This window comes from Empidonax traillii, unplaced genomic scaffold (assembly GCF_003031625.1).
Source record: "Empidonax traillii isolate 1590-97213 ecotype Southwest subspecies unplaced genomic scaffold, ASM303162v1 scaffold65:size4453928, whole genome shotgun sequence".
NCBI lineage: Eukaryota > Metazoa > Chordata > Aves > Passeriformes > Tyrannidae > Empidonax > Empidonax traillii.
In genome coordinates this window covers 2011585-2039163 of record NW_020955258.1, presented here as the reverse complement: position 1 = coordinate 2039163, position 27579 = coordinate 2011585, and the positions used below count along the sequence as shown (strand labels likewise).

Sequence of the window (27579 nt, the reverse complement as noted above, 5' to 3'; positions counted from 1 at the left end):
AGGATTTGAGGCAGAGTGAATATATTTGTTAACTTGTCTGGAATTTTGCTTTGTGCAGTCTTTTTCCCTTTGGGTTCTCGAAAGCCTGGAAAACCTCAAAGAGCAGAGCACCATCATGAAAATGATGTTTACCTGGAGGGGATTGAGTGCTCCGTGTGGCATAGCCACAGAAGAACAGAAAGCTGTACACATGCAGGAACTGCTTCAGAGGAGCAAGAATGTCACTCTCATAATAGGGTATTGGGGTTTTTTCCTCACACTGGAAGAAAAATGTTAAAAAAACCTTCCGTAAAAGTAGAGGAAGAACTGAATCAATATTGTTGGGGTTTTTTACCAACTTGAATATTCATGAATTGCAGACCCTTGGAATGATGTCAGGTAACAGGGTGATGTGGCAGTGAGGAAGGCAAATGCGATTCTACTGTGAATCCATTCAAGCCCTAGTAGTAAAGCTGGGAAGACATAAATTCTCCTTTACAGGGTCTGGTGAGACCTCAGCATGGGTAGGTCAGGGAATAGCCATGACCATTTGTCTGGAGGAGGCTAAAATACTGAGCTAGTTGTGTGCCTTCAGTTTTGATGACTGTGATATTCGGTATTTTGAACATGCATGACAATGAAAAATTTCAGGAGAATTTTCTATTAGCTGCAAGTATTTTACTCCTCTGCCATCATGTTGTTTATTGAGTAGTTTAGCTTACTTTTGAAAGTGGAGTACATAATTTACTTTGAGGATTTTTTTACATAGAAATGCTTTGCATTATGAATAGATCCCTTATAATTTGTAATGAGGAGTGGAAAATGGATGAACAAGCTTCTCTCTGAAAAACAACGTTTGAAATTTGAGTAATGATCTGAATGGTCTGAAGCCGTTTATTCCTAAGACATATCACTGTTTTGCAGAATATTCAAACTACTGTAATCAAAATTAAACTATGCCCTAAGAATGAAGATTATTTTTTCCCAAAAAAGAAAGCTTCAGATCACATTAAAACAGTACTTTGGAGTAATAGGAATCTGTTAATTGAATTCAACATGTTGGTTAAGTATATTCTTCAATGTTTTGTATTATTTAATAAAAAATTTTAGTTTCATTAGTGTAGGTAAGAAACAATGCTGAGTGTTTTGCCGTGTATTCAGTGCAATGGAAAAGTTACCTTTTCTTTCAAGGCTTTTCTTGCAGAAGATAGTGTCCTTAAGAAATGTTAAGATAATTTTAATCACTACTCAGAGGTCAGACTTGCAGTCCCCATTTTTATAGCTAACTGTTACATGGAACTTTGCATCAAGTAAACGTTCAACACTGTACTTAATAGGGTATTGAAATTCAGACTTGGAAATGAATTTTGTGTCAAAATCCATCTAATGAGCAATTATAAAATCACAGCAAATGTACTTTGATTTTACTTTTTGGGTCCTATACTGTTGTGGAAGGACAAGAACAGTACTAGTATTGTAATTTTTCAAATAATGGTTATTTTTTTCTTGTGCATTCTGTTTTATAGCATGTGTTAATATTTGAATGACAAGTATCAATGCATGGGTATTGGAAGGGTATCTGTGTGAGATCTTGTCTGCTTGTAAACACATTCATGTCCAAGGTACGCATAACATCCATGTTTTCATGCATTGTTGCTGCCAGCTTTGCAAATGCCACTTTTCACAGTTGAAATATGAAATTTAACTCTCAGAAAACCTCAGAAGTATGTTTAGTTTTAGTGTGGATCTTGAACACGATGTCAACATTTAATTTGTTTACTAAGAAATTAAGAAACTTATCTATGAAATTATGCTGTGGGCAGCTAATGTTAGAGTAAAAAAATGACTAAAATTTATAATATGTAGATCATTCTTTTAAGGAGTATAATGAGCAAGGCAACAGTAGGATGGATGTCTGTTGTGAACTGATTGCTGAAATGAGTAATTGTCACTGAAGGGTTTTTTGTTATTGCCAGAGCTGTGACTATCTCTAGGAATGTTGCTTCTAGTTTTATTGTTTTCACAGTAATGGTGCATTATGATGTCAAGCCAAAATAAATTTTTTTCTAGTCCTCTTGTTCTGGTAGTTCATTTTGGAATGTATATTTCTGGAACTGCAGTGTTTGGAACCACTATGCTGCTTCTAAAGTTTCAGAATATTTCACAATTTTGGATGTTACTGATCTTCTGGGGCAGCATAACTTTATAGTTGTTGTGGAGTTCTTAAACTGGTTTGCCTTTAAAAAGAAAACACAGTTCTTTTGTGAGTGACAATGATTGAGTTTGTAGTCTTCTTTTAATGAGTATGATGAATCAAGCCATGTGAATTAGCCAATTACTAAAAAGATTCGGAAGATTTTGGTGACATTTCTGTTGTGTTTCTGTTAAACTTCTCTCCCCTCATGTTCCTCTGTCTCAAATTTTATGCATAGAAGGACAGTGATGTTTAGGAACTTTCTTTAGGAACATGGTTGCTCTAGGCCAAGGTCAGCTGGCTTCTACTGCTGAAATGTCTAAGGTCATGATTCCTGGAAATGAGGTCACTGTGTGAAAGGCAAAAGGTATTCATTTTCTATTTTTTTCAAAGGGCTGTGCATGCTGTATTATAATGCACTAGAAACTGCCTAGGAATGCTGTTTATTGACAGAATTAATAATAAACTGGGAGAGACTGAAAGCATTAGTTTATCATTAGGGACAGACCTTTCCTCATCAAGGTGACAACCAGTTTTGTAAGCTTACTTTTGCCTTTCTAGAGCCTGACATATAAACTGTCAGAGACAGGGCAAATAATGCAGTCTCACTAAGCGAGGCATCAGTAGGAATTGGACTCTTGGCAGTTGTAAATACTGAAATGTTTTTCTGCACAGACAGAAACACAGTGTGAGAACTGCATGACGTGTGGCAACATCCCAAGATTTATCAAGCCTGTCTGTGCTAATGGAAGTTGTTGTGTGTGCTATGCTGTGCAGATGGTTTTACACTTTCTGATGGGTTTTACAATTCAAGTATTTTTGTGCTGCCTTTTTTTTTTGTACTTCTAAAGTTTCATTGCCCCATCCTATAATGTCCTCTAAAAAGATCGTAGCTGTTTAAATGCGAATAAACAGCTAATTCATATGCTGTCACTGAGTAATAGGGGCCAAAGCAAAAACTTATTTTTGCACATGGTGCATGCTGTCAGATCAGTGAGAGAGAGGGAAAATAAAACTTGGTAGAAGTTGATCTGGGTTTGTCTTGGCTTTATATCTAGGAGGGCTAAATGCACACTCAAGACAGTAGCAAAGGGAAGCAATTTTGTCTGTTTGGCACTTGTGAGACCACAACTAGACAGCTGTGTCTCCTTTGATGCAAGAAAGACATTGACATACTTGGAGCAAGGTCAGCACAGGGCCACCAACCAGGTCAGGGATTGAACACGTGACTTGGGGAGAAAAGGTGAGTGACCTTCATAGGATAAAGGGGATCTTGTTGCTGTTTACAACTACTTACTGGGAGAGTGTGGAGGAGACTACACCCTACCTTCTTAAAAGTCCACAGTGGGAAAACAAGAGTAAATGGGCATTAGGGGTCATAAGGAAGATCCTATTATGATATGAGAAACTTCTTTATTGCACTACAAGGAACTGGAACAGATGCCCAGCTACTGGTAAAATACACATCCTTAGAGATGCACATAACTGGGTCAACCTCTGAGCAACCTGAGTCAGCTCTAAAGTTTGAGCCAAGTGCCAGCATCGCCCTCCTTTGAGTGAAAGAGTGGACCAGTGACTTCCAGAAGACTCTTCCAACCTAAGTTGTTCTGTAGGCCCTACTGATTAGATAGGAATCTGGAAAATACATGAAGGTTGAAGTGCTTAATACAAATTGCTTTTTTAACATCATAAATGATTACCTAGAGTGTCATGCAAATTCCTAAGAATTTCAATTATACCCTCTGGTCTTACTTGAAATGCTATAATGTCTCTTCACTACAGTTTACTTTGGTTTAAATTTCTGAGGATTTTCGCTTGTCTCTGTAATCTGAAGGTTAGTAACCTACCTCAGAGGACTCTGCTTCTCTAAATTTAGTATTCATTATGCGCAGCTGAGACACTAGAAGGGGAAAGTAAGAACAAGTAAAAATTGTTGGTACTGTAAGTACATCTGGCAGTGTACTGAAGGGCAATGTTTTCTTCAAGCATTTATAGCTAAGGAGGCTCAAAAGCTTCATAATCAGCTTCTGCCTGTTTTATACAAAGCTGTGAAATGTTTGAGCCCCCTTAAATGGCATCTTCGTGATCAGACAATTTGCGGGAATTTTGGGAGGGTTTGCAAGCATGCATGTGGATGTGCTGAAGAGTGTACACGGTATGAGGGGAGTGGGAAAGGAAGACCGAGGGTGCTGTGGGTGCTATCAAATGTGAAGCCACATGCCTGCTACCATCTCACATGTGGCTGGATTGATGCTTGTTTGTTCCTGCTTTGGGATCCTTAGAAAACCCGTTAAAATGCCCCAGCAATGAAGAAGCTTTGAATCCAAGAGCTGCTCAGTTTCTTCTTGTGATGAAATGCTCAGCAGCAGTTTGCTTAAGCATTTATTTGTGCCTTAAATCAGGACTGCCCAACAGTTTGTACTTTTACAATCCATCAGCTTTCCCAGGAATTTGAAAGCATCTAGAAAGGTGTGAGAAGGTGGGGAGAAGAGATCGATGCTGGACAAGTGTGGACAAGTGAATGACAGGCAAGGTGCCTGCTAAAAGTGGGAGTGGGAATGCCTGTGCTGCAGTAGGAGCTGGGAGCAGTTTGAGTTCTCTTCGTTTGGCTTTCTACCCATCTGCCTCACTTCACCACGTGTAGCTTGGAGTATCCAATGGTGATGTGAGTTCTCCGTTCAACAAGGATGCTTGTTCTGTCAGGTGGGTTTTGTCATGTTGTGTAACTAAGCTCTTCATGTAGCATTGAAGTAGTATTCTAAGGTAAGATAATTCATATTATGAAATTGCTGTAATTCATGTTATGAGAGTGAACACCTATTGCTGCTTACCCACAATATAGTAACTAAGATGTCACTTTCATTTCTAAGTATAGACTGTCTTATTTCATGGCACAGTAAATTTTTCCTTTTCAGTGCTTGATTACAATAAGTGCATTTGACAAGCACGGTTCTAGTAAGTGATGCAGTCTTTCATATTAATTATCTACATTTTTATAGTGCCATTTTAAGTGGACTCTCCAAAATTAGCTCATGTTCTGTGAAGTCCATATAGGTGAAAGTATTCAGTTTCAAGTTAAGCAGAAAGGAAATAATCAGTCTTGCAGTCCTCCTTGTATTTGTTTTTTTCACTTGGATAGAGGAAGAAAAAAAGCAAAGGGCATTTGTTATCTAGCAAAACTCAGAAGCTATTTCACATGAAAGCATAATGTGTGTGACAGGCTACAAATAGCATTGAACATGAATCTTTTACAGAAGAAAGGAGAAATGTCCTTTGGTATATTTACTTCAATCAACCCTAATAAGGCTTGTTTTATGTGTTTTATGCATCCGCCATCATAATTATAAATCCTTGACATTTTAGCACTAGCATTTATATCTGCCAGGGAAGCTACCCAGAGTCAACTCTCAAGGAATGTCTGTATTGTACTATGGATCTCCATAACAGCTCTCAAGTAGATACTAAGTGGCTTAAAAAATTACGTCTCAGTCATGCTTGAAGGGCTCATCAAACTTTGCCACAAATATCAATGTTAAGTACCCAATCAGCTGCATTGTTTGAAGTACAGTCACGTGTGCCCACGGAGGAATAGGTTGGACAGGAAGAAGAATTATAGAAGGGCTCATCAATCAGGTAGCTGTTTTGTTGGGGGTTTTTTGTGATGTGGCTTTTTGTTTGCTTGTTTGTTTGTTAGTTGCCTTTTTTTTTTCCCCATGACCTTTCAAAAACTCCTTTCCCTTTCCCCTGGAAGAGCTGGGGCTTGAGCAGGGTCTGGTCTCCTAGGCATGCTGCATCTCTTCCAGTTTAATATTTTCCTTGTGTTCTTGGAAACTTTTGAGAGCAGAGGCTACCAAAAGTAGTTTGTACTGGGTGCGGCAGGATTCTCTTCTTGGCTGCTTTTGGACAGTACCAAATAAAATTTGAATAATAAGGGTAGGAAAAGTGTCAGGCGGTCTTTGGGAAGATGCTTTGGTGTATGTCATTTTGGCATGTAGGTAAACAAGATGAGCTAATCACCATAGCTTTCATGTAATGTATCTGTAATTTGTTTTCATATGTAGGTGTGAAGGAAGGATTGCCATATGGTGTGTATATTGGTATTTTTCCTTGACAGCCTTTATTTGAAGTGAAAGGAATTCCAAGGCATACTATTATGTAAGAATACCATTTCAAATACTTATCAGTATATACCAGAATACTTTGAAAGAATGCTGAAGAAAGGTTGTAGAGCTCCAGGAAAGTTTTAAATTGAAAAATTAAATAACACTTTCATCCATTTTTGAGGTACCCTAATTACCTTAGTTCTGTCTATGTTGCACTGTTACCAGTCTTTCATCTTTTAACCATTTGAACAGGATTTTTTCATAAGTAATATATAAAATCTGATTTTACGTTAATTGGTTTGTGGAGTTCTAAAGCAGCTTTCACAGTGGCTTTGTGAAGTTTTTTTTTGTTTCAACATATGGTATCTTTTACTCTCAAGTCATCTTTGCCCTGATGTAAAATCTACTTGTCCCCTCGTGGGCATAAGTTCAAAGTATCACTTGTGCCTGTAGAAGAGTTTCTGTTAGGAAGATGAACTCCTTGAAAGAACTGCAGAAATGTTCCTGCTGTTGTGTTCGCGCTTGGTGACACACGTGCACAGTGCTCTGGTGTGCTGGCGTGGGAGTGAAGGCACAGACAGCGGCCCAGCTTTGTTAGAGGAGGCAGAGATCCATCACTGCTGCAAGATTACAGACAGTGGTAGTCTAAAGAAATGTTAACTCAATGATGTGTTGACAGAAATTTGCTTTGTGTGGTTCACAGAGCTGAAGCAGCTGGAGATGGAGTTGCTTTTCTTCCTGGTTTAGTTCCCTGAACTGCCCCACCATGGGGGGTGTTGTAGCACTGGTGGTTGGGGAAAGAGGAAGGTTGGGCCACAGCAGCCTCAAAGTAGGTGCCAGACTTTGAACTTAAGATGGCCTGGTGCAAACTGCAGGCTAAGAGGTAACCTTGCCCTTGCCTTATGTTGGTGCTTGTGCTTGAGTGTCTTAGATGGCTGGAGTGAAGAACTGTCCCTGCCAAACATAGAACTGAAAAGGGAAAGTTGCTGAAAGAAAGAAGGGGAAAAACCAGGAAAGCCTTCCTTGATCCATTTTCCCTTTTTGCCTTAGTCGTATGTAGGCTGCTATTGACTTTTCTATCTGTGTCTGGTTGTTTGCGTGTGCAAGCACCTGAGGACAAGTGAAGTTTTGATCTTATAATTTCTTTTAAAATGTTATTTTGAACATTGCTGTACTCTGGTATTGGTGTGTCACATATAGAAACAGTGTGTCCTTCTGCCTCTTGGTTATGTGTGTGTAGGGATAAACACAAGATTAGTCCTATAGATCCCAGATTGAGTGACCAGAGAACAAGGTAATGTGGTACTGTGGTGAACATCACTTTCTGCTGTAGCCTGAACCATTTTCCTTGTCATGAAGTTCAGTGAAATAGTCACCAAGCTTTCCATTCACCCCTCCTGACAGCTCTTTGTTTAAAATGCAGGTGCTTTCTGTGAAAAGTCTTTACTAATGAACCCCCCAAAAGAGAGAATTTTTTAGCTGCATTATTTCATAAGCAACTAATGATCACTCTCACAGGAATCAGGAGCACTGGCCATCAGATGTAAAGATATGGTTAAAATAAACAGCCTTGTTTCCAAAGTAAGCATTTGAAGTCATGGATAGGGATTATCTGAACAGGAAACAAATATGTCTGGAAGAAACCCACAATTTTACTACTTTCAGTTGTCCATAAGTGAGAGAAAAATGTAGATAAAAGTGAACATGAAAAAGACTTGAGAGAAAATTTCTGTCCAACCTAATGAAAAATTTAATACAAGTCAAGCATTTAATTCCTTTTTGTTTCTGACTATATAATTTTAGCTGTGGAAAATTGCATCTTTTCAATCACGCACTGATGCTATCCTATGACTGAGAACTTCTCTTAGTGATTTTATCCTAACAGTAATTGAAAGCTGATTAATTCAATTGCAAACAAGCTTTTATTTTGCCATTTCTTCCATAGTACTTTGTGTATATGCCTGGTGTTTGGGGTCAGAAAAGAAATAGTGGTGTCTATTTTCTAATTCAGTACAGAAAAGCTAGTAAAATATACAGGTTTTAACCTTATTAACAGCAATCTAGTTGTCAGGAGTGTAGTTTGAAGAGAAATAATTATGAAACCTTTTTTTTTAAATGTCTCTAGAGTCTATAGGGCAATGTAAAATCAGGTGGTTTTGGCTGAACAAACAAGTGCCTTAAAGCAAGATCTGTAATGTTCAAAGGTGAGGATGTTTTTCTTTGAAATTTGGAAACTCCATGAAGTTGTTCATGTCGAATTGAACTTAATGAGCAACCACTAAAACAAAACTGCTTCATTCTGAATTTGGAAGGACTTCTTTTTGCTGCTTCTTGTGTGAACAGTGCCTGTCTGAGCACACAGGAAGTGTGTTTGCCTGCGAGCCTCGTGCTCCAACACGTTCTGCAGCTGCTGCAGGCAGAGTGACAGCAAGGCTGCTGCACCTTCCATGTGCAGGGTGTGTGCAGTGAGTTTTGGAAGGACTGAGAGGCCCCTGGAAAATGTAACATTCCTCATGGGAGCAGGGGTAAGGGAATCTTTTTTCTCATGGGGATTTTTGAAATGAAAGATTGAAATATATATATATATATATGTGTATTTTTAGTACAGTAAATGCAGTAGTTCCCCAGGGTAAAACACACTGCTGCCTTGTGCTCAGTCCCTTTCAGTCAGTAACATCATTGTCTGCTATTAGTATTTACCCACCTTTTTGTTTATGAGGGTTGATCTTAATGGAATGCGTGTCTTGCTCTCTCTGTTTGGGAATAGAGACATTTTTCATAATCTTGTTTTACTTTTCTGCAAGCTCTGCAATTGAAATATCATTAAACTACTGAAAGAGCTGTGGCATAGGACATCGTGCAAAGTTTAAATTTGGCTGTACTACAGTGCCTTGCAGTAAGATGCCACTTACAAACAACAAAAACGCTAATAAAGAAGAAGTGTTCATTATTGCTGCCTTGTGTTGTGATTACATCAGCATTGGTAGGAAAGAGTTTAGTAATCAAAAATGACAGACAAGTGCTAAATTTTGATAATGTATTGATTTAGATTTTCTAGGTAACTGGTGGGATGTTAATAGAGATTGCAGTAATACTGAGGTAGAAGCATTTCACCTATACGGAAATACATACATGTCTTTCACAGTAAATATTCATGTTCTTTTAATAAGCTCTAAAAAAGGAGATGCCGGACTAAAGCAAGTGTACAAAACTGCATAACTTACACAGTTTACAAATATCTACAGTAGTATTTTGGTGTGTTTGAAAAAAAAAAAACTCAAAAAATCAGCTGACCTTCTGAACTCTCAGTATTTGTAAATATTGAACTGGTAAAGAATAAACTAGTATTGCTGTTTTCATGATATGTTTGTGGGGGTTTCTTAATGCATCCTGAAATTCTTTTCAATCAGAAGAGTTTGGCAGTCTGTTCCAATTAAAGAATTTTCCATACTGGAAATGAGAAGTCAATTATGACAATTATTTTTGAGTAGTTGATTTGCATAACCTTAATGGTTTTCATTCTCTTTGAAAGGCTGAAGCAGATATTTATAATACTTTGATTGATTAGCAGTGTATTTATGTTAGATTTGCTACTGATAAGATACTCCTGAAATTGCAGTCCTGAGGAGTTATGACCCAAATAAACATTTTGCAAAACAAATGGCTGTTTATTTCATTGGAGAAGAAAGGCATTGCACCTTTGCTACCTCCATATGCAGTACTGTAGCATCTCCCTTCCACACTCTGCAAAAAACTCTAGATCATGTTACTTAATTACTGGTGTGTTCCATACTATGAAGAAATACATTTTCCTTGGGTTTTGTAATCTGTCAAAATAGTGCCTGGGTGTAGGCTAGGCAACTGCGGCTTCTCAGAGGAGTTGCTCACAGAATGACAGCAGTAAGAGACTTACCTGCTGTCAAGTGGGTGTCAGGCCTACGTGGTCTGGCTCAGATGAACTCTTCTTCCTGGCCTTTGCCAGGCTGTATTGCAGATGTTGACTTGAACCTGTGCCCTCTCTGCTCCGGCTTGGAGTGTGGAAATGGATCGCTGGTGTGGGTACAGTTGGGAAGGGGAGCAGTGGCAGAGGTGTCGTCTTCTCGTGCCTCTGCTGCAGGAGGAGAGGAGCCGGTGGATCTCCATCCACTGAACCTTCTTCATCAGTGAATGTGACAGTACTTTAAGCTGCAGAGCTGCCACAATCATCAAACCACTTGCAATCCTTCCGTATAATTAGGCAGGAGAAGACCCAATCATCTTATCCTCTTTTGGGCAGTGTGATTTCTGCCCCTCAGTTTGCCTGAACCCACTTTGTGACCAGGTGTCAAGGCAGGTGTTTGACTTGTAGCCTGTTAGCTCTTGAGCAGTGTCACCCAACACTAGGGCATGTGCTCCAGGGACCTCTCTGAAAAGAGGATATTGTTGTTGCAATTGAAACTTTATTTTAACCTGGGCCCTCTGCAGGTTGGGTGGGTGCCCACTAATGCCCTGAGTCCCGTGTGGGGCGGGGCCTTCAAATGCAGGACTCCTCCCTCCCTCAGGACTCCTCCCTCCCTCAGGACTCCTCCCTCCCTCAGGACTCCTCCCTCCCTCAGGGCCAGCGGCCACTCTTGTCCCTGCTCTACCTTAGGGGCCCTTGGAAAGGAGCAGTGGGGATGTGACCACCAGGCCTGGGGAAGGTGGTGGGATGCACCAAGGTGAGGAGCAGCCATGCCAGGGATCCAGGGAAGTGGCTGTGGTGTGGCCATGACGCAGTCGGCCTCTTGGGGCTGACCGGTAGGTAAGCTGCCATACCTTACAGCTGTCAGGAACCTGAGACCTGAGTTGCCTGTCAAAATCATTTTATATTATCATTTTTGCTAAGGATTCATTCGAACTAGGGGGGGTCTACAGAAAGGTACAGCGATTAGAAACTGCAGTATGCAATAGTATCCCATGGTAGGTGAGCCTGCAGGGGGGCAGTGTGGGGCCACACTGCTGCTCTGGTCTCTGCCTGTGCCCCATGGAAGATACTCTCAGAAAGTGCACAGAAATAGGATGCTTATATCATCAGTTTCTCCTGGTTTGCCTTTTTGATTTTTACTGCTACATGTTTTGGGGACTTCTGAGGCTGAGGTAGTGCTTGCATGTTTCCATTTAGCAGTTCTTGCTGATTTTTTTTTTTTTTTTAAACTAGTTACTCCTTTCCATCTTTGCAACATCCTGGGGCAGTAAGCATATTCCAATGTAATGCAGCATTTAATATGCTAGGGCGTGAAACCAAGGGGAAACTCGAGTTAGTTGAGGAATTCAGTTGTTTGTTCCCATCAAATCACAACTGAGCTCCATTTATGCTGTTTTACATTGTGAATGCTCAAGTGAACTTTGTATCCTGCTACTACCTAAAGTGCTTTCAGTGCCAGGGTCCTACAAAAATCTCCAGTTTCCTCTTCATTAGTAACAGCCTCTTTCTTAGAAATTAAATTTCCTCAGCAAAAGTGAGGCAGAGAAAGCAAGTAGTTGGGTGGACAATGGTTGTGGAACTTAGTGAATCAGGATGGACTTCCATAATAACATGAATTTTCATTTCAGAAACAAATGAAAGACATCATAGGGTAGGTTTGTTTTTGTTTGGTTTTTTTTTTTTTTCCTGGTACTGAAGAAAAAAATCACTGTGATCTGTTGGTGTCTGGATCTCAGTTAGACTTTTAGGCTGTATGTAGCTGTGGGGCATAATGATGGCCTGGTGATGATGACTGCAGAGGGAACACTTAGGTAGTTACCCTGTTATGCAGGACTAAGGCACAAAGAGAGTTGTTCTTGTTACTGGAATTAGTCTTTCCCGTATGCTTTGGACAAATAAAAATCAAATTGTATGTTGTAGAAGCTAGTTGTATGGCCATGGAAAGGAAACAGGCTCCATATGGAAAAAGAGAGCAAGTTTTCTACGTAATTATTTAAGGGGTTCTGTGTGTCTCTGAAATGTGCATTGGTAAATATGAGCTGACACATTTCTAGCAACCAAATTATAAATGAGTGGAAGACCTGAAAATGTCAGTTTCTTCCTTAGAAGCACTTCAGGATTTTTCTTTTCTTTTCCCTCTCGTACATTCATTTCTTCCCTTGGGCAAATGAGTTTATTTAAACGTTTGTCTGTGTGTTTCAGTATACTGTTTTTCATAGGCTATAATTGTTGACACTTCTTGGAAGTGTCAGAGGAGATTTGATGTACTAATATTTTTATAGAAAGCATGTGTATGAATACCTTAAAATAACACAGAGATAAAAAGGAGTAAATCAATCCTTTAAATTTGTTTCTGTGTATATCTTGACACTGCCTATACAGTTTTTTTGTGTTGTGGAATTTTTCATGATTAGTGGAGAAAAATATTAAAATAATCTGAAGGAGTTCAGAAAAAGTAAAATAAATGAGCACCTTAGGATGAAAAAATATCATGTACAGTGATTATTAGGCACAAGAACTATGTCATATCAGGTGATGGCGTAGGAAGAATGTTGCTCTTAGCACCCTGGTTTTGGAGAGGGCTCTGGGGTGCCAAGTGTCCTGTTGGTTGAGAACAGCATGTCTTCTACTTGGTTTAGATTCATAGGGAATTAATAATTTTTGGTTTTGTTTTCCCAGAGCTGTTACACACTTAAGTGTTTTCCTGGAACTGTAACACAATATACACCCAGCCATATGTATGTGAGTCCCTTCCTGATGAAACTGCATACACATGGTCTGATCACTTTGTATCAGTAGGAACTAAAAGGAAGATCCTTAGGAAAGGCCAGGTTAGCTGAGGCAAAAAGTAATGATTCTGGTGATTTTTATCATTTTCATGTCCACATTAGTGTGAGCTTGGACATAAGACTTTGCAGTCTGCCATTGCTCTTGTCCTTCCTGTGTTTCTGAAGTGGTGGAAGAGTCAGGGACTGAGGGACAGTTTTCAGAAACAGTGTACCTGGTGTAAGCTTGCAGGAGAGAGTGGGAGGGAGTGATAGATGTGTTGTGGGTAGAGAAGTGCAGGTGTATGTGTACATAGCTGGACCAAGAAACCCATCCTTGCCGAGGTGCAGGTTGGACAACTAGAGAGACTTCACACTCTGTCATTGTGCTGGATGTATCTTGTCCTTGGAACGTAATTATTATGTTCTTACAAATAAAATGTGCATCTGCTCTCTTAGTACAGCTTCTGTGGTTGTGCTACCTTTGTGCAGCCTATCAGTCAGTAGCACTAAATTTTTTTAGAATGATAACACACTCTCCCCCCAAGAATTAAATGCTCTTCTGTGTTTTTAAGCATGTTCATCTGGAAGTGTTTTGGAATAATGTAAAATGCTCACTAATGGTAGCATGCTAACTCTGAGAGATGCATGTCAGCACAGGGCGGTGCTGAAGTATATACTCAAGTTATATTGAAATCATATTGGTGTCTAAACATAAAAGTGCATGCTTTTTGGAATCTGTATGTTTGTTGTTAGCTGTTTTGAAATAACTTTATTATTTTTGTACTCAAAAAGAAGGATAAGTTTGTGTTTGTTTGGTTTTTTTTTTAAGAGTGAAGACTGGGAATACTTAAAATATACAAACTGTATTATCTTTTGTTTTGATAGCTGATTGCTGTTTATGACGAACAAGAAACTCACCATAAGACTGATGGCACCAATGGCAATTTGACAGACAGAAACAGCCCAGACTCTTTTGAGACAGAGGTGGCAACTCAGCTGGCAGCCTTTCAGCCCATTGGTGAGATTGAAGTGACTCCTTCTGCCCTAAAACTGGGTATGTATATCCATTCAGCTGGGGTCTCTTTATTTTCTCCCTTCTTTGACTGAGTAGGTTGCTGACAATCCTTCATTGTGATATTGTAAGAGTGCACGAGATGAAACCTGTGCAATGGATTTTCAAATAAGAAAGTCATTGAAAAAAAAACCCAGCATTTTTGTTGATGAACCTGGGTTCAGTGAGTAGAAAACTGCTGTGTGCAAATACTTTTACTGATTACCTGAGCTAGAGCCCTGTTTTGGGGGTGGGAGTTGGAAAGGAGGAGATGCTGGTTGCAAACAGTTCAGCTCTTTGCCTTTGAAGAAGTTGTACAGCTGGGTCTGTTTGCCTTTTTCACTTTCAAGTGAGCAGACTGTCATTAAGAAAGGCTTCTGCTTAATTCCCTCTTACATCAGAGAGTACTACATGAACTGTTACAGCTCTGGTCCCCTGTGTTGTTTAAGTGTGCCTGGAAGGCCAGAAGTTCAAACACTGGTTTCCAATTATAAAGAGCTGGAGTCTTGTATGTCGAACACAAAAATACTTTCTTGATTGAAAGTAGGCTAAGCTGTCACCTAAGCACTAGATACAGAAGCTCTCAAAGCCAGATCGAAGGTGAATGCTCTTACAGTTTGCCTGTAAAACAGCATTAAGCAGATGAATAATGCTCAGGAGAGCCTTCTCTGCATTCCACCAGAGCCCATCTCCCAGCTCACCCCATATTCCTGAGTGTTCCTGGTGTGCAATAAGATCTCTGGGGGTAAGGGGGTGGGGTAAGGATAGAAGTACTATCTCTACTTGTGCTGCTCTCGTGGAATAGTCTGGTTACAACTTCAGAAATGGAATGCCCATTTGTCTATTTTTAATTATATTTTTAAAGGAAAAGGCTAATTAACAAAAGAAGCTAGCTAGAACAAAATTTCTACTGAAGCTCACTGGATGAGGCTGTGTAGCTTAACTTCTAACAGAAGACTGTGCTCATTTTTGTGCCTGATCTAGAAAATCCTGAAATTCAAGCTACATGAGAATTTTTAGAGTAAAATTTCTATGTTAATGGATCACATCTGTTTTTTTCTGTTCTAGAATAGAAGAATCTTTTTTTATATTTAATGACACACAGGAATTTCTCATTAGTAAACATCTTGAGACAAGACATTATTGACATAACTTGTGTATATTTGGCTGTAGTTTTGGTTAGCATGAGGTATGGAAAAGTTTGTAGCTCTAGGTTTGATCATTGCGGGGCTTGCCGCTTCATTTATTGCGTATTTTTAAGTAGCACTGTGTTATTACATTTTAGCATGTTTTAGAAAGTAGAGATTGTTCTCCAAATACCTCTGAGCACTATTAAAAAAAAAAAAAAGTGATTTGTCTAGCATACTGTTGAACATAAGTGGAGGGTTGGAGAGAAGAGTACTTCAGCCTCACACAATTTTATGTAAAGCAGTTAAGTGCTCAAACTCTTGAGCTCACCAGTGAGCTACCACATTGTTAATTTCATAGCATTTGTAAAATCCCTCTACTGTAGAGCATAAAGGCAGCAAACATGAGAAGAGCAATTTGGGTTCTATTTTGTTTTCAGTGCGATACTAACATATATTTGAAGTTAAAATGAGTGCTTTCTTCCTAAAAAAAGGAGGACATAAATGTAATGTGTTTGTCTCATCAGTTTTGTTTCAGATCGGTTTATTTTACAAGGTAAATGTAAGATTTACTACCTATTAGTCACATAACTCAGTTTGTACTGGGAAATGTAATTGTTTTCTCTTCTGGATTTTACATCATGGTTTACAGTTCTTTGAACTTAATTTTTGCCTTTATCTTTTGTGTACAAGTCCCTGGACCTTAAATTATGTCCCTATTTCCATTAGAGGCAAATTGAAAAGTAAATGAAGAAATAGAAGGACAATTTGGTTGCATCAATATCATTGATGCATGAACCACAGTAGTCTGGCTTCCTGTCTAATTATTGAATTGACTCCCACTTGCTAGCAGAAATAAATAATATCAAATTCTAAAGCTGTTGTTATTTTGGGAGCAAGGATGTGATTGAATATATATGTAGTAAGTGTTGCTTTCCATGGTAGAGCTGTGCTTCAGGAGCTGTCATGTGCTTACCTTTCAGAGTATTTTTCCAGAATGCCTTTTGGTAAGCAATGCAGGGAATCCGTTGTTATAGGAATTGTCAGATTGTGGAGCAATTTTACCTGTTAAATTCTGCTGGATGTTTTGTAGTTAGTGAAACCAGATCCAGAGTTTTATGTAGAAACGGTGTTTGGTTAGTGCTCTGCTTGGGGAATACGTAGTGCTTGATGCTTAATAAGCACTTAAAACTAAACACTATTGACAGACATGAGGTAATCGGCACTAGTTTTAGAAAAGGCACTTGAGGTACTGCCTTGAAACTTTTTTATTTTTTATGAGTTGTGTATGTGCTCTGGTCAAGTTAAAGGCTTTAGTGCCTAGAGATGGAGATTTTTTTTTTCTATTACATTGTTACTTATTTGTTGGGGTTTGGCTTTATTTTGCTTGTTTGTTTCCCTGGTTGATACTCAACAGTACCAGTCAGCTTGACTGTCTGAAATCATGGATTTTCTATGGGGTAGTTGGGGTACCCTTTATCACGTATGAGTTGGAAAGTGAGCCGGATTAAAAGCAATATTATGTTTAATTCAAAAGCTGAAATAACCTTGTATTTTACATTGCTTCCACATACTGGCAAAAAAAAAAAAAAAGTTTATTTTAATTACTATCAAATTACTGTCTCAATACATAGTATATATCTCAGTTCAGGGAATTATTCAGCTGTTTGTTTTATTTTCCCTGAAACGAACACTTCTCTGCTTTTGAAGCTAACTCTGTTCTTGAAGAGGTGAAACTTTGTGTTCTTATATTTAATTTAAGAAAAAATCTTAAGACTTCTACTGTTCATGAACACTGTCTCTACTATGTCCCTAACATAAGGTGAGGTGCAAACATTTGAGTGCCTCCCTCCTTCCCCCCACATAACTCGATTATCAGGTCCTGTTGCTGACAGTGTCTTTTAATACTGAAAATCTTGATGTATATGTTTCAGTTGACAATGAAATAAATACAGTTCTGCTGTAAATAAAAATCCCTATTTGACAGAATATGTGATTGGGTAAAGAAAACATTTCATGCTGCAATACAAAGGGTAATAAATCACCTGTTGATATATATTACAAAATTTAGAAAATCACACAACTGTTTAACATGTCCAGACAGCTGTTTGAAATAGTAAAGAAATTGATCTACTGATTTTGATATTTCTGTGGATGAGAACACTGAGACAGAGTTGGCAGCAGAGCTAGTCTTGTATTACTGTTTCTTGTGAGCAGAATTTCCTGGAGTACACGAATGATGTGGCCATGACAACAGTTCCTAAAGAATGATAACAGGCAACTAAATGCTGAAAAAGGTGATTTACATTATAAAAAATTGAATGGAGGTAAACTTCAACATCTTTAACCCCAAATACTGTTGGGGTTCTTCATTGCCATTTTTTGCCATGTTTCTTAGTTATAAAACTGTGCGAAGACAAAACCTTGCAGTGAGCAGTGAAATCACAGTCTGCTGAATACTTTGTAGTATGACTTCAGCCCATATGAATGTAAGGTAACCTGCACCCCAGTGCAAGAGTTTATGGCCCTCATAAACCATCTTGTCATTTTCTGTGCACCCGTAAGCGTGCCAATGGCCCTTCTGTTTTCCTTTTGCACCTAATACTTTGCTGTTGTTTTCTAGTGGTTTTCCCCACGTGGCAGGTCTTGGGACAGGAAAGGGGGAGTTATTTTCATTATGTCAATTTGTTTTTTCCTTTTCCGTCCATATGGGCAGGAAGGAGAGCACTAATTTATTTACAGAGAATCTGTCTTATAGACAAGTCACTTGGAGCTGGGAATGCCTTCGTGACTGGCTCAGTGTTTCATTTGCTTCATTTGGTAGATGATGTTTGAGTGCACACAAACTTAGCTGTTGCTTTTTTCTTGGTTGTCTCCTTGGTGTTAAGTAGTCAGGATTTTGCCTTGAAAAAGGCAGTATTCAGTGATCCTTGTTACTACTGAACACTAAGGTAGGGGGAGAAGTGAGATATAAGTAGGTATCTGTCACTTTTTTGTTTGTTGTTTTATTTATTCTTTTTCCATTTCTGTGGGAACTGGTTTAAAGAATCCTGAGGCTTTCTGCATACAAGGAAGCAGAAATAATTAGGTTACTTTGCTGATTATTACAATAAAATCAGGTTCTTAATGAATTTATGCTTTTACTAGTGCTCATTTGTAGTTTAGGTTAGATAAAGAAATAATTGCTTATAACATTTACTGAGAGCAGGTTAAAAAAATTCTCTTTTAAGTGACAGGAGTTTAGCTCCTCCCTATGGAAGCTTTCACTACTAAGTAGGGCAAGTGTCCTGTTTTTCCCATTGCAAGGTCTTACTCTGGTATTTCAAATTTTGAATGCCTTGGTTTTATAGCAAATCTCTGAGAAGATTTTCTTCCTTTATATGTACACCTGCTCCCATCTGATCATTGTTCTAGGCAAGTGGAAGACTTTGGTGTAAATAATGGTTGGAATAGCTGATTATGGTCTCTCTCCTAAAATAAGCTTACATGGCAATGGTGGTTGGAGTTCAAGCTACATTGAGGCACTTGTGCTTTTGAGCAGTCAGTTCTTGGTTCTGAACACCTTACTTAGTGTCTTTACCCTGGGCATTTGTTTCCTGAAAACTGATTGCTGGGAATCTTTCAACCCTCAGAAGGTCTGGTTAGTACAGGATAACAAGAGTACTAGCCCAGAAAGTTTTGATTTTCCATTTTGATTCAGTTGTTACTGCTCTGGCCATGTCTTTTTACCAGTTAACTATCCACTCTTATGGTAGAGAATACACTCAATTAGCTTAATGTACTCCTGTGGGTTTGGGCTTGCTCTGGCTTAAACTGTGCTTCATGGGATTGTTTAAAACACTTACTTTGAATGGCTCTTTTGTTAGGGTGGCCAAGTCAGTCAACAGGGGTGCTTCAGTTGGCAGTGTCTTAGTTTGAAGTCCAAGGGACTTGAAGGGAAGGTTTCTTCCAGGAGTTTTTTGGCAGTTTCTCCCTTGATAGGTCTGACAGGGCTTAAATTGTTGCCCCCAGGGTATGGATGTTGTCCATTTCTGTGTAACTTCAGAGCTCAGAAAGAATTTCTTCTCTTTCTCATCCTCTTTGAAGTGGAAGCATTGTAAGTAGGCTTGGGGGCATTTTAAACAGCATATATTTGATTAGTCCTTTTTCAAGTTGGTGTTGAGACACTCTGGATATACAGACTGTTTTTAAATACAGAGGAAACCACGTGATTGTGTTTTTTAAGATTTATGAAAACATAGGATGTGAAACTATTAATTTGATAAACAAAATGTTACTAATGCCTTGTGCACAGCATACATGCTGTGTCAGAGTAAGTAGGACAGACACTTCTTACATGAAAGCTATTCTTTTCATCTTGATCGTGCGATGTCAGTTCATTGGCTGAGCATTCTGATGTTTGTCAGTACATGGGAGTGTACTACATGCATATAACAATTCTCTCCTGCAGGATTCCAGAAAAACTAACCTTTTCGAATTGGTAAGTTTCAAAAGAAAGGCATTATAGAAGCACATGCTGCCTTCTGTGATTTGAGGGACTACTGCTTATTTCCTCAAGGAAATACAACTATTCTCTTTCACTGCCCTGGAAGGCTGCTCTCATAGTAATGATATTAAACGTTGCCCTGTACTGTTTGCCACAGGTGTTGAGAGGATGACACTGTACTTGATAGATTTTTCTCCTCTGCAGCATTCAGTGTAATCTGCTTTAAAAGAATTGTGATGATCAATTCAAGTCTGCTTGCATTTCTAAAACAAATGGTTTCTGTTCTCATGCAAGCTGAAGGTTTGAAGATAACTTTTCATTTCAGTCAGAGTGAAAGGTTGGTATATGTTGACCTCACGACTTAAGCTTGGTCTTACTTAGTTGTCCTTGATTCATGGAAATGAGCCTTGCTTTATCTTTGTATTGCAGCAAAAGAATACAGTAATGCTTTCTGTAAAGATACCTATAACATTTCCATGTGTTTCTGTCTTTGGGCTGCCTATTTGCAAAACAAGCCAGTCTTTCCTTTCTTTCACTGCACCCAGGAATTTAATACTAGTATAGGTAATAAATTTATGTGCAGAGTTGGTTACCAAAGAATCCCTTTTCTTTTTAATAGCCCTTCTGTCTCTGATTTCCCCAAAGATTATTTCTCATCAATTATTCCCCCTGTCTCTATTCCCTTTGCACTTGCTTTAATATGCCTTACTTTGGAGTAAGAGAGGGTATCCCCATGAAAATATGTTAAGTAGGGAGAAAAATATTTTTCCATCACAAGTTAGACTTTTCTGCAGTAGCTCTCTAGCTGAGATGTTAATTTCTAGCCTTTTATTGCCTCAGGGAAGGTTTTGGGGGAGGTAATGAATGGGACTTAAAATGATGGAAGAAATTGTTTTACAGAAGTCAGCGGTGCTTTTTGACACACTTTATTTGATGGCAGTGTTCTTCCTCAGATTTCTGTCTATTTACTGATTCTGTGATGTTGCTGTTTCTGTGAATATATCGTTCTGATGCATAGCTAGTTTCAGAGGTAGATCTCTTAAAAAGGAACAGACCAACCCACTTGGTAAGCTAAATATTTGCAGCTGAAGGCTTTGAAAGGCTGGAGTATAAGATCACACAGGAAAGCTGCAGTGCCCCCTCTGTCAGTTCACTCTGGTGCTGGGTGAGACAGAGGAGAGGGTGTGTGTTTATAATTCCCTACAGCACTCTGTGGTGTGTTGGCTCTGAGGCAAAGTGTGTGTTTCAGGTGGCAAATGAACCTGCAAAGCCTGGCTGATTGATAGGTTGAAATTGTTCGTGTTAAAAGAAATAAGACTTCAGCTAAAGGTCTTGAGGTAGTAGATCACTTTTTTTTTCCCTTAAAAAAACCAAAGTAATACAGTTTAAATGCTTTTTCTTGATGTGGTTTATTCACTGATGATTGTTTACTGTTGTCTTCTATATGAACATGTTCCCATATACAGATGAACCATCTTACTGAAAGTCATCATTAAAGAAGTTACAAATAATTATTGAATCGTTCAGTCAGTTTGCCCATTGCCAGGTAGTTCTTTCTCATTACTTTCTATTGCATTTACCCTTTCAAGAGCCTTAGTTAACAGTTCATTTTTTGTCCTTCTTCTTTAAAGTGCCACTTCAGATTACGATTGTTTCTCACAACAGATATCTAGAATATCAGCCAATTAAAATGTGGAGTTGTGGTATTTACTTACTACACTTGAACATAGTTGCAAAAAAGATGCACCTCCCTATCAATATGTTGCACAATTTTCCCATAGACCCCCTGGCTGTTGATTTATGTTTTTCTTTCTTCTTAAATTGTTACTTCATTAGAGTGAGGTCTGTTTACTGTAGACATTAAGAAAAGAAGGATGCAGTATCAGGAAAGATAAATCCTGCAGAGTATTTTGATAATTTCTTCTTAACCCTCCCACCAAAAGGAACAGGTAACCCTCTGTGATTGAGTCCTTTTTTTAACTTTCCTGTAGAAATAGTCATCTTACAATTTTAAGTATTAAGACAGATCAATAGGGAATGATTATTGAATTTCCTCACCATGTAAAAACTAGAGTATCAAACAAAACTATTGTTCAACAGATTACAAACTGATTTTTTCATGGAGCATTCAAGTAAACTGTGTATTTCGATGTAACGTGCCAAAAATTAATGAATTATAATAGGATGAGACAAATTCACAGGAGGTGCTCACCAGTGTCTGGAAATATGTCCAGATGACACACAGATTTGGAAATATTTCAAGTGTTGTTTTCTGCAAGCTGGTAGGATACAACACTGTTATGCTTTCATCCTGAGTCTTTGCTAGCACTGTTGGGTGCAGGATGATGGGTGAGGAGGATCCACTAGTTGTTCTTACATTTTTATTCCTTGAAACCTTACAGAAAGCTTCAAGATCAGGAGGTTTCACTATTTTATCTAAATGTCCTTTGGAATCATTAGGAGGAAGCTTGAAATTGGAGACTAAAACTAGTTTACCATGACCGAAGTAGAAAATAATGACAGTAACACATCTCTTGTTAAAGAAAGGAAAAACAGAAAAGGTTCATAAGTTAAATTTTATATATAAAACACAGGTAATATTTAAATACTACAAAAATATATAAATGCTGTAATTTGTGATTGTCCTTTAAAATACCATTAAAATATTAAAAAAAATTATATTGCTATTCTACAACTAGGAATAAAATGCTGCCAAAGTGATATTCAAGCTGTGCAGTTTAGCTGCCAAAGTTTTAAAGAAAATTAAATCATTGAACCGTGGAAAAGTGACTGCATAAGCACCTGTAACTGATGTTAGCTGAAGTGCTAAACCAGCTTTTGGCAGCGTGGCCTCTTTTGCAGGTGCACAGAATATTTTCTTTGTGTCAGTTTATTCAACTAGTACAGTTCATTAAGTATTTCATTTGAAGTTGAGAAATGGACTGGGAATTGAAATAGAAAAAATACTTATTTTCACCTTTCAATCTGTGAATAAAAATGAGGTGCGAGAGTCTGAGATCTATTAGTTTTAAAATCTTATAGGATATATTACCCTAAAATGATGTATTTAAATTCACTAACTACAGGTAATATGTGCTTAAAAAACCCAGTCTGTTTAATAATTCTTGCTATGTCTGTGTCTGTGTGTGCATGCCCGCACCTAGGGAAATTCTAGTGTAAGACAATTTTTTCCCTCCAAATAATAATTAAAACCCAAAATGTTTGAAGTGGCTGTAACTTTTAATCTTGTGTCTGAAGCTGTGAATTGGAGGATGTACATCAGTCAGTTGATGCAAAACAGCTGTGTGATTCATAAAGATGCTTCACTTGTATAAGAGTAAGAGAAATCCTGGCCCATAGTGGAAAGTGCTGCGTGTTTTTTGTGATAACCAGTGTATATTCACAGAACTCTGATCAGTCTGCCCAGCAAGGGAAGGAGTTGCACACTTTGCTTGAGCATGAGTTGGGGGGAAAATATCACAACTCCCTGTTGCTCCCTGTTTTATCCTTATGCCTGGAGGATTCTGCTGCAGCTCCTTCCCCTCTGCTCAGTCTCTCCCATGTAGCTGTAGCCAGGACCCTTTGGAGCAGAGTCCTGGGAGCACCAGGACTCCAGAAAGTCTCCATGCTCCCTGTCTGTCTGATGAGGAGCTGAAAATAGGGGTACTGTGTTGATAGAGAAGATCCTGAAGTTGCTCATGTCTGGCATGGGTTGTGTCCTTAAGTGCACGAAGAGAATATCTGGTTAAGACCCAAACTCAAGCCCTGTCCTTCAGCTGGAAACTTTTTTGAGAAGAATTTTGAAATGGGAGGAAAATATGGGCATTATTTTTACATATTCGGTAGATGAATACGTGTCTTAGTGCCTTAAGAGGAAAAGTGGTTAACTTCTTAACACAGGAATGTGGATTTTGATCCTGAAAATGGGATCTAGATAAACTTTATTACTGAAGTAATGTATGTAGGTGATTCTTGCACGTCTGTCTTTGAAACTGCAAAAGCAAAGTTTTTTCATTACACCCTGTTTCTGACAACAACCAGACCAAAGAAATTTCATTCTGGTCATAAAAACTGTGAGAACAGTTCTTGACTTCATATCTGAAATCTGACTTAATGCCTTATAGCACATGCAACCAGAGAAAGTTATTATTTTGAGATACCTGGCACTGAAGAACACTACCCCAAAACAATACCAGTTTAAAGCCATTACTGAGTTTTACTTGTAGGTCATTGCTTTAATTTTAGTTTGTAAGAAAAATTACACCTCATTTAGAGTGATAGGGAAGTACTTTGTTCTGCGCTGAGTTGATATGTAAAAGACAGTCCTTGTTGGAAATGGATTTTCATTTGTTTGTAGATTTAAGTCAGTTGTCTTAACTGTTACATCATCCTAGTTCATTAGTCTAATCTTATATCCATGGGAATTTAAAAAGTGCAGTGTGCACTTTGGGAAGAACAGATAGCTTTAGATTTGAATTTGTATTGATAGGTGCTATTACGAGCAATTTGAGTTGGCTTTAAACATAGAAGTCACATCGTCAGAGCATTACATGTTTAAGAAATAAAAGAAACTGTACAGTCCTATCACGAGGTAGAACATACAAGCTCGTGTCAGCCACCTTTGAAGTACATGGCACAACCATTACTTGGTGCCTCGGGTGGTGTTAAGCAATAAATCTGAAGGTGACCAAATTTACCCACACTGATTGCTTAGTGCTCTCAAAAAGCACTGAGTGGAAGAACTGCCTGTATGCCTGTTAATGTGAAATTCTCAGATAAAAAGAAGAAAAATAGGCATAAATTAATGATTCTTTATGTATTTAAATATAAATTAATATCTTGCTTGTAATTTTGTCTCCAGTGCCTGCCTGACCTGTTTCAAAACAGAACCAGTTTAAAAGTAATTTTTACTTCTCGGTTTACATGGTGGTTGTTCATTTGGTATCTGTTCAGAGCTCTTCCAACCAAGAACTGTCTATGCTGACGTGCAATTTCACATTTGTGTGTGTATGCATATAGTATTTCTGGTGTTTTGTTTCAACTCTGACTTGAAATGTTGTTATGATTTGCTCAAAAGGAGTTATGAAAAAGGAGGCATTTGCAGGTAAGAAAATAACTTGTTTGTCTGCCCAGGCAGGTGTAATTTGGAAGCAGGCAGCAGGGTGATTGTCATTGGTATGACCTTCAGCAGCTGACAGGTTGATACACACTTTGATGGACAGCTCCTTTCCCTTCATAGTCAGCATTTTTATATTCAGGAGCAGAATTTAAAATTATGACTTTAACTGTGTAGGTGATTTTCTGGAAATCTCTTCTACCCACTTACGGAATTCTATCCAAGTGTGTCTTTTGTTCTCCTCCCAAACAGTTCTTCCCTGTTACCTGGAAAAACAAATAAACCAATCTCCTAATATGTTAGTTGTCACTGATGCAATATAATACCAATACACAATCTGCTTGTGCTTCCTGTGTTGCTTGTTTTGTCAGCTTACCTAAAATCATCTGAGAGTGTTTGCATCCAGAGCAATGCTAAAATCGATTTTCAGTGTGTAACTTGACTGCATTATAGATAGCTCAGCCTACCAAAAATGCTGCTGGGTGATAAATGATTGTTGTCTTCAGCATTTTTCTGAATTTGTCCCAGTAACAGCAACCTCCATCCTAAATCTCAAGGAATGAAAGGATTTGAGGCTGGGGGTAAACTGTTCTTTCCTGAGCTAAGAGACTTTAGAGCAAATGGGCAACATTAAGGAAGGATAGGATTAATCTTTTTTTGTCATATTGGTCACCCTGAGCAGTACTCAGCTGTCTAAATTTAGGCCTTAAATTTGATGCCAGAACTCAGAGCCTAGAAACCCTGTAGAGCTTATGGGGACCTCAGCAGGGACAGCTGGAGCACCAAAGTTCCCCTGACCACGTTCAGATCTCGAACTCCAGACCTTGCATTGTTTACCTGTGCTTGCACAATATTCTTAAACCCTTCACTTCCGGTTAGTCAGGCTCCTCTTAACATCAGATGATGATTTTTGAACTGCCAGAGGGCTCAAGTGAGGCAGAGCACACTCCTGTGCAAGGTATGTTAATGCCTGTGTACAGCTTTTTTAGGGAAATTCCAAAAACAAGCAAAACAAACTAAGACAATAGGATCACATCTGGTATGGAGATGTTTCTTTTGCCATTGTGTTGATGCGAGGTTTTAGTTTTTAATTGTGTACAAATTGCAGAACTTCTCTGTTTCTTTTTTTTTTCCCCCCTAATGCAACCAATTTAAATCTAAGTGTGGTTTCTACCATATGCTTGTTTCAACCATATTTGCAGTTAAAAAAAAAATATTTCCAAAACATAAGAGTTCAGGGAAAATACACTGTTAACCATGAATCTGTGTAGATACTCATTTTTGAGGGTGATGCTAGCAAAAGGAAAAGATTGATCTGCAGTTGAAACTAAGTGATAGCGTTTAAGTAAGGAAAACTGCAGGACTTCATCTCATCAGCTTTGTCAAAGAGTATGTATTGTGAATAAGGCGGACACATCCACGTGTGCTTAGAAGGTGCTGTGATACCATAGTAAAAGGTGCATGGCACAGATTTTAGAAGAAGGGGAAGCACACCCTGAAGCGATTGAGGTAAAAAGCTGCCACCATGAGAAAAATTTTAGTCTTGAATGTGTGTTTGAATTTTTTTGTCTGTAAACTCGTAATGCAATACTGCAAAACAAGGACGACTATTTTTTAAAACTGAGTTCCTAAGTTTAGAATACAAAGTGCTGCTCTGGACAAAATAGTAGTGTTTGTAAAAAAAAAAATGTGTTTCTATGAGCAACTTGGTATGCAGGAAGGAGTTTCTCTGTGTCTCATCATTCAGAGGAAGATGAATTTTGTGTTTGAGCTTACACTGGTTGTTATAAATGTTCAGCACAAGTGCAAAGCGTGAGTAGAATAACATGGAAACACGCCATGACAAAAGGAAAGAAGTAAGGAAAAAGGCAATGTTCCGTTTCCTGACAGAAGAAAATGTATGACAGAATCTCTTAAGAAAATGTGTATAATTGTCTATAGCATGTCTGTAATAAATAGTATTGGTGATGGGTTTTCTTTACATTTTATTCACATCTAAGGAAGATGGTGATGAACAAATTGAAGATATGTCTGTATAATGGATGTGGTTTAGCTCCTGAGTCAGGCTGAGTTCTGGGCAGTGGGATTTGGGAAGGTTTCTCTCTGGAGTGCAAGCGAGCAGGCTTGCGTTCAAGAGACCTGAGTATGCAGTACAGAGGAGGCAGAGGAAGGCTGGAAAAAGAAAGGAGCCCATGGGAGAAGTGCAGGCTGGAATGCTGTTCTTATGGCAGGGAGCAGCCTGAGCCGCAGAGGAGATGGAGGAGAGTGTGTCAGCTCAGGGAGCTGCTGAGAATTGCTGTCTTGTGAAAGGTAAGGGACTCTCTCTGCTAAGGAGGAAAGTACCACTTCTTCTCAAATCTGTAATCCGACCTTCCTGTTTGGTGTGTTTTCTCTTATCAGAGACACTACCTTGGTTCAATTTATTATTGTCTAATAAAAGATTGGGTTTGTGTTTTTGTGGTGTGTGCGTGTAAAACAATAAGAGCCAGATGGACTAGTTTTGTGTAATTTTAGCTAAAGACTTCAGCTGACTTGTTCGCAGAGATGTTATGATGTGTGATATTTCTGTACAAGAAATTGTTAGATGTCTGTAAATACATATTACAAAACATGAAGAAAATAGACTTTGGTTTTCTTTTCAAGAAGAAAATGATGTGTAGGACCCTAAAATTTGCAGCATATTGGGAGAAAAGAGAAAGCATTATAGACAATAGCAAAAAAATCCAGTTGTTTTTGTGCAAGTAGGGAAGCATTCCAGATGAGCACCATAAATTTCATAGTCTCATGGCAATAAGCAAAAACTTGCAAGAAT

General features: G+C 38.5%; 1 protein-coding gene across 1 annotated transcript in view; it reads left to right on the top strand.

The window, feature by feature from the left end:
* Positions 1 to 27579, top strand: part of PARD3B (par-3 family cell polarity regulator beta) — a 392632-nt gene that overhangs the window by 104323 nt on the left and 260730 nt on the right. The window contains exon 3 of the mRNA XM_027880190.1: positions 13873 to 14041. Coding sequence (XP_027735991.1) covers positions 13873 to 14041 — 169 coding nt within the window. The remainder of the gene's footprint in view (positions 1 to 13872; positions 14042 to 27579) is intronic.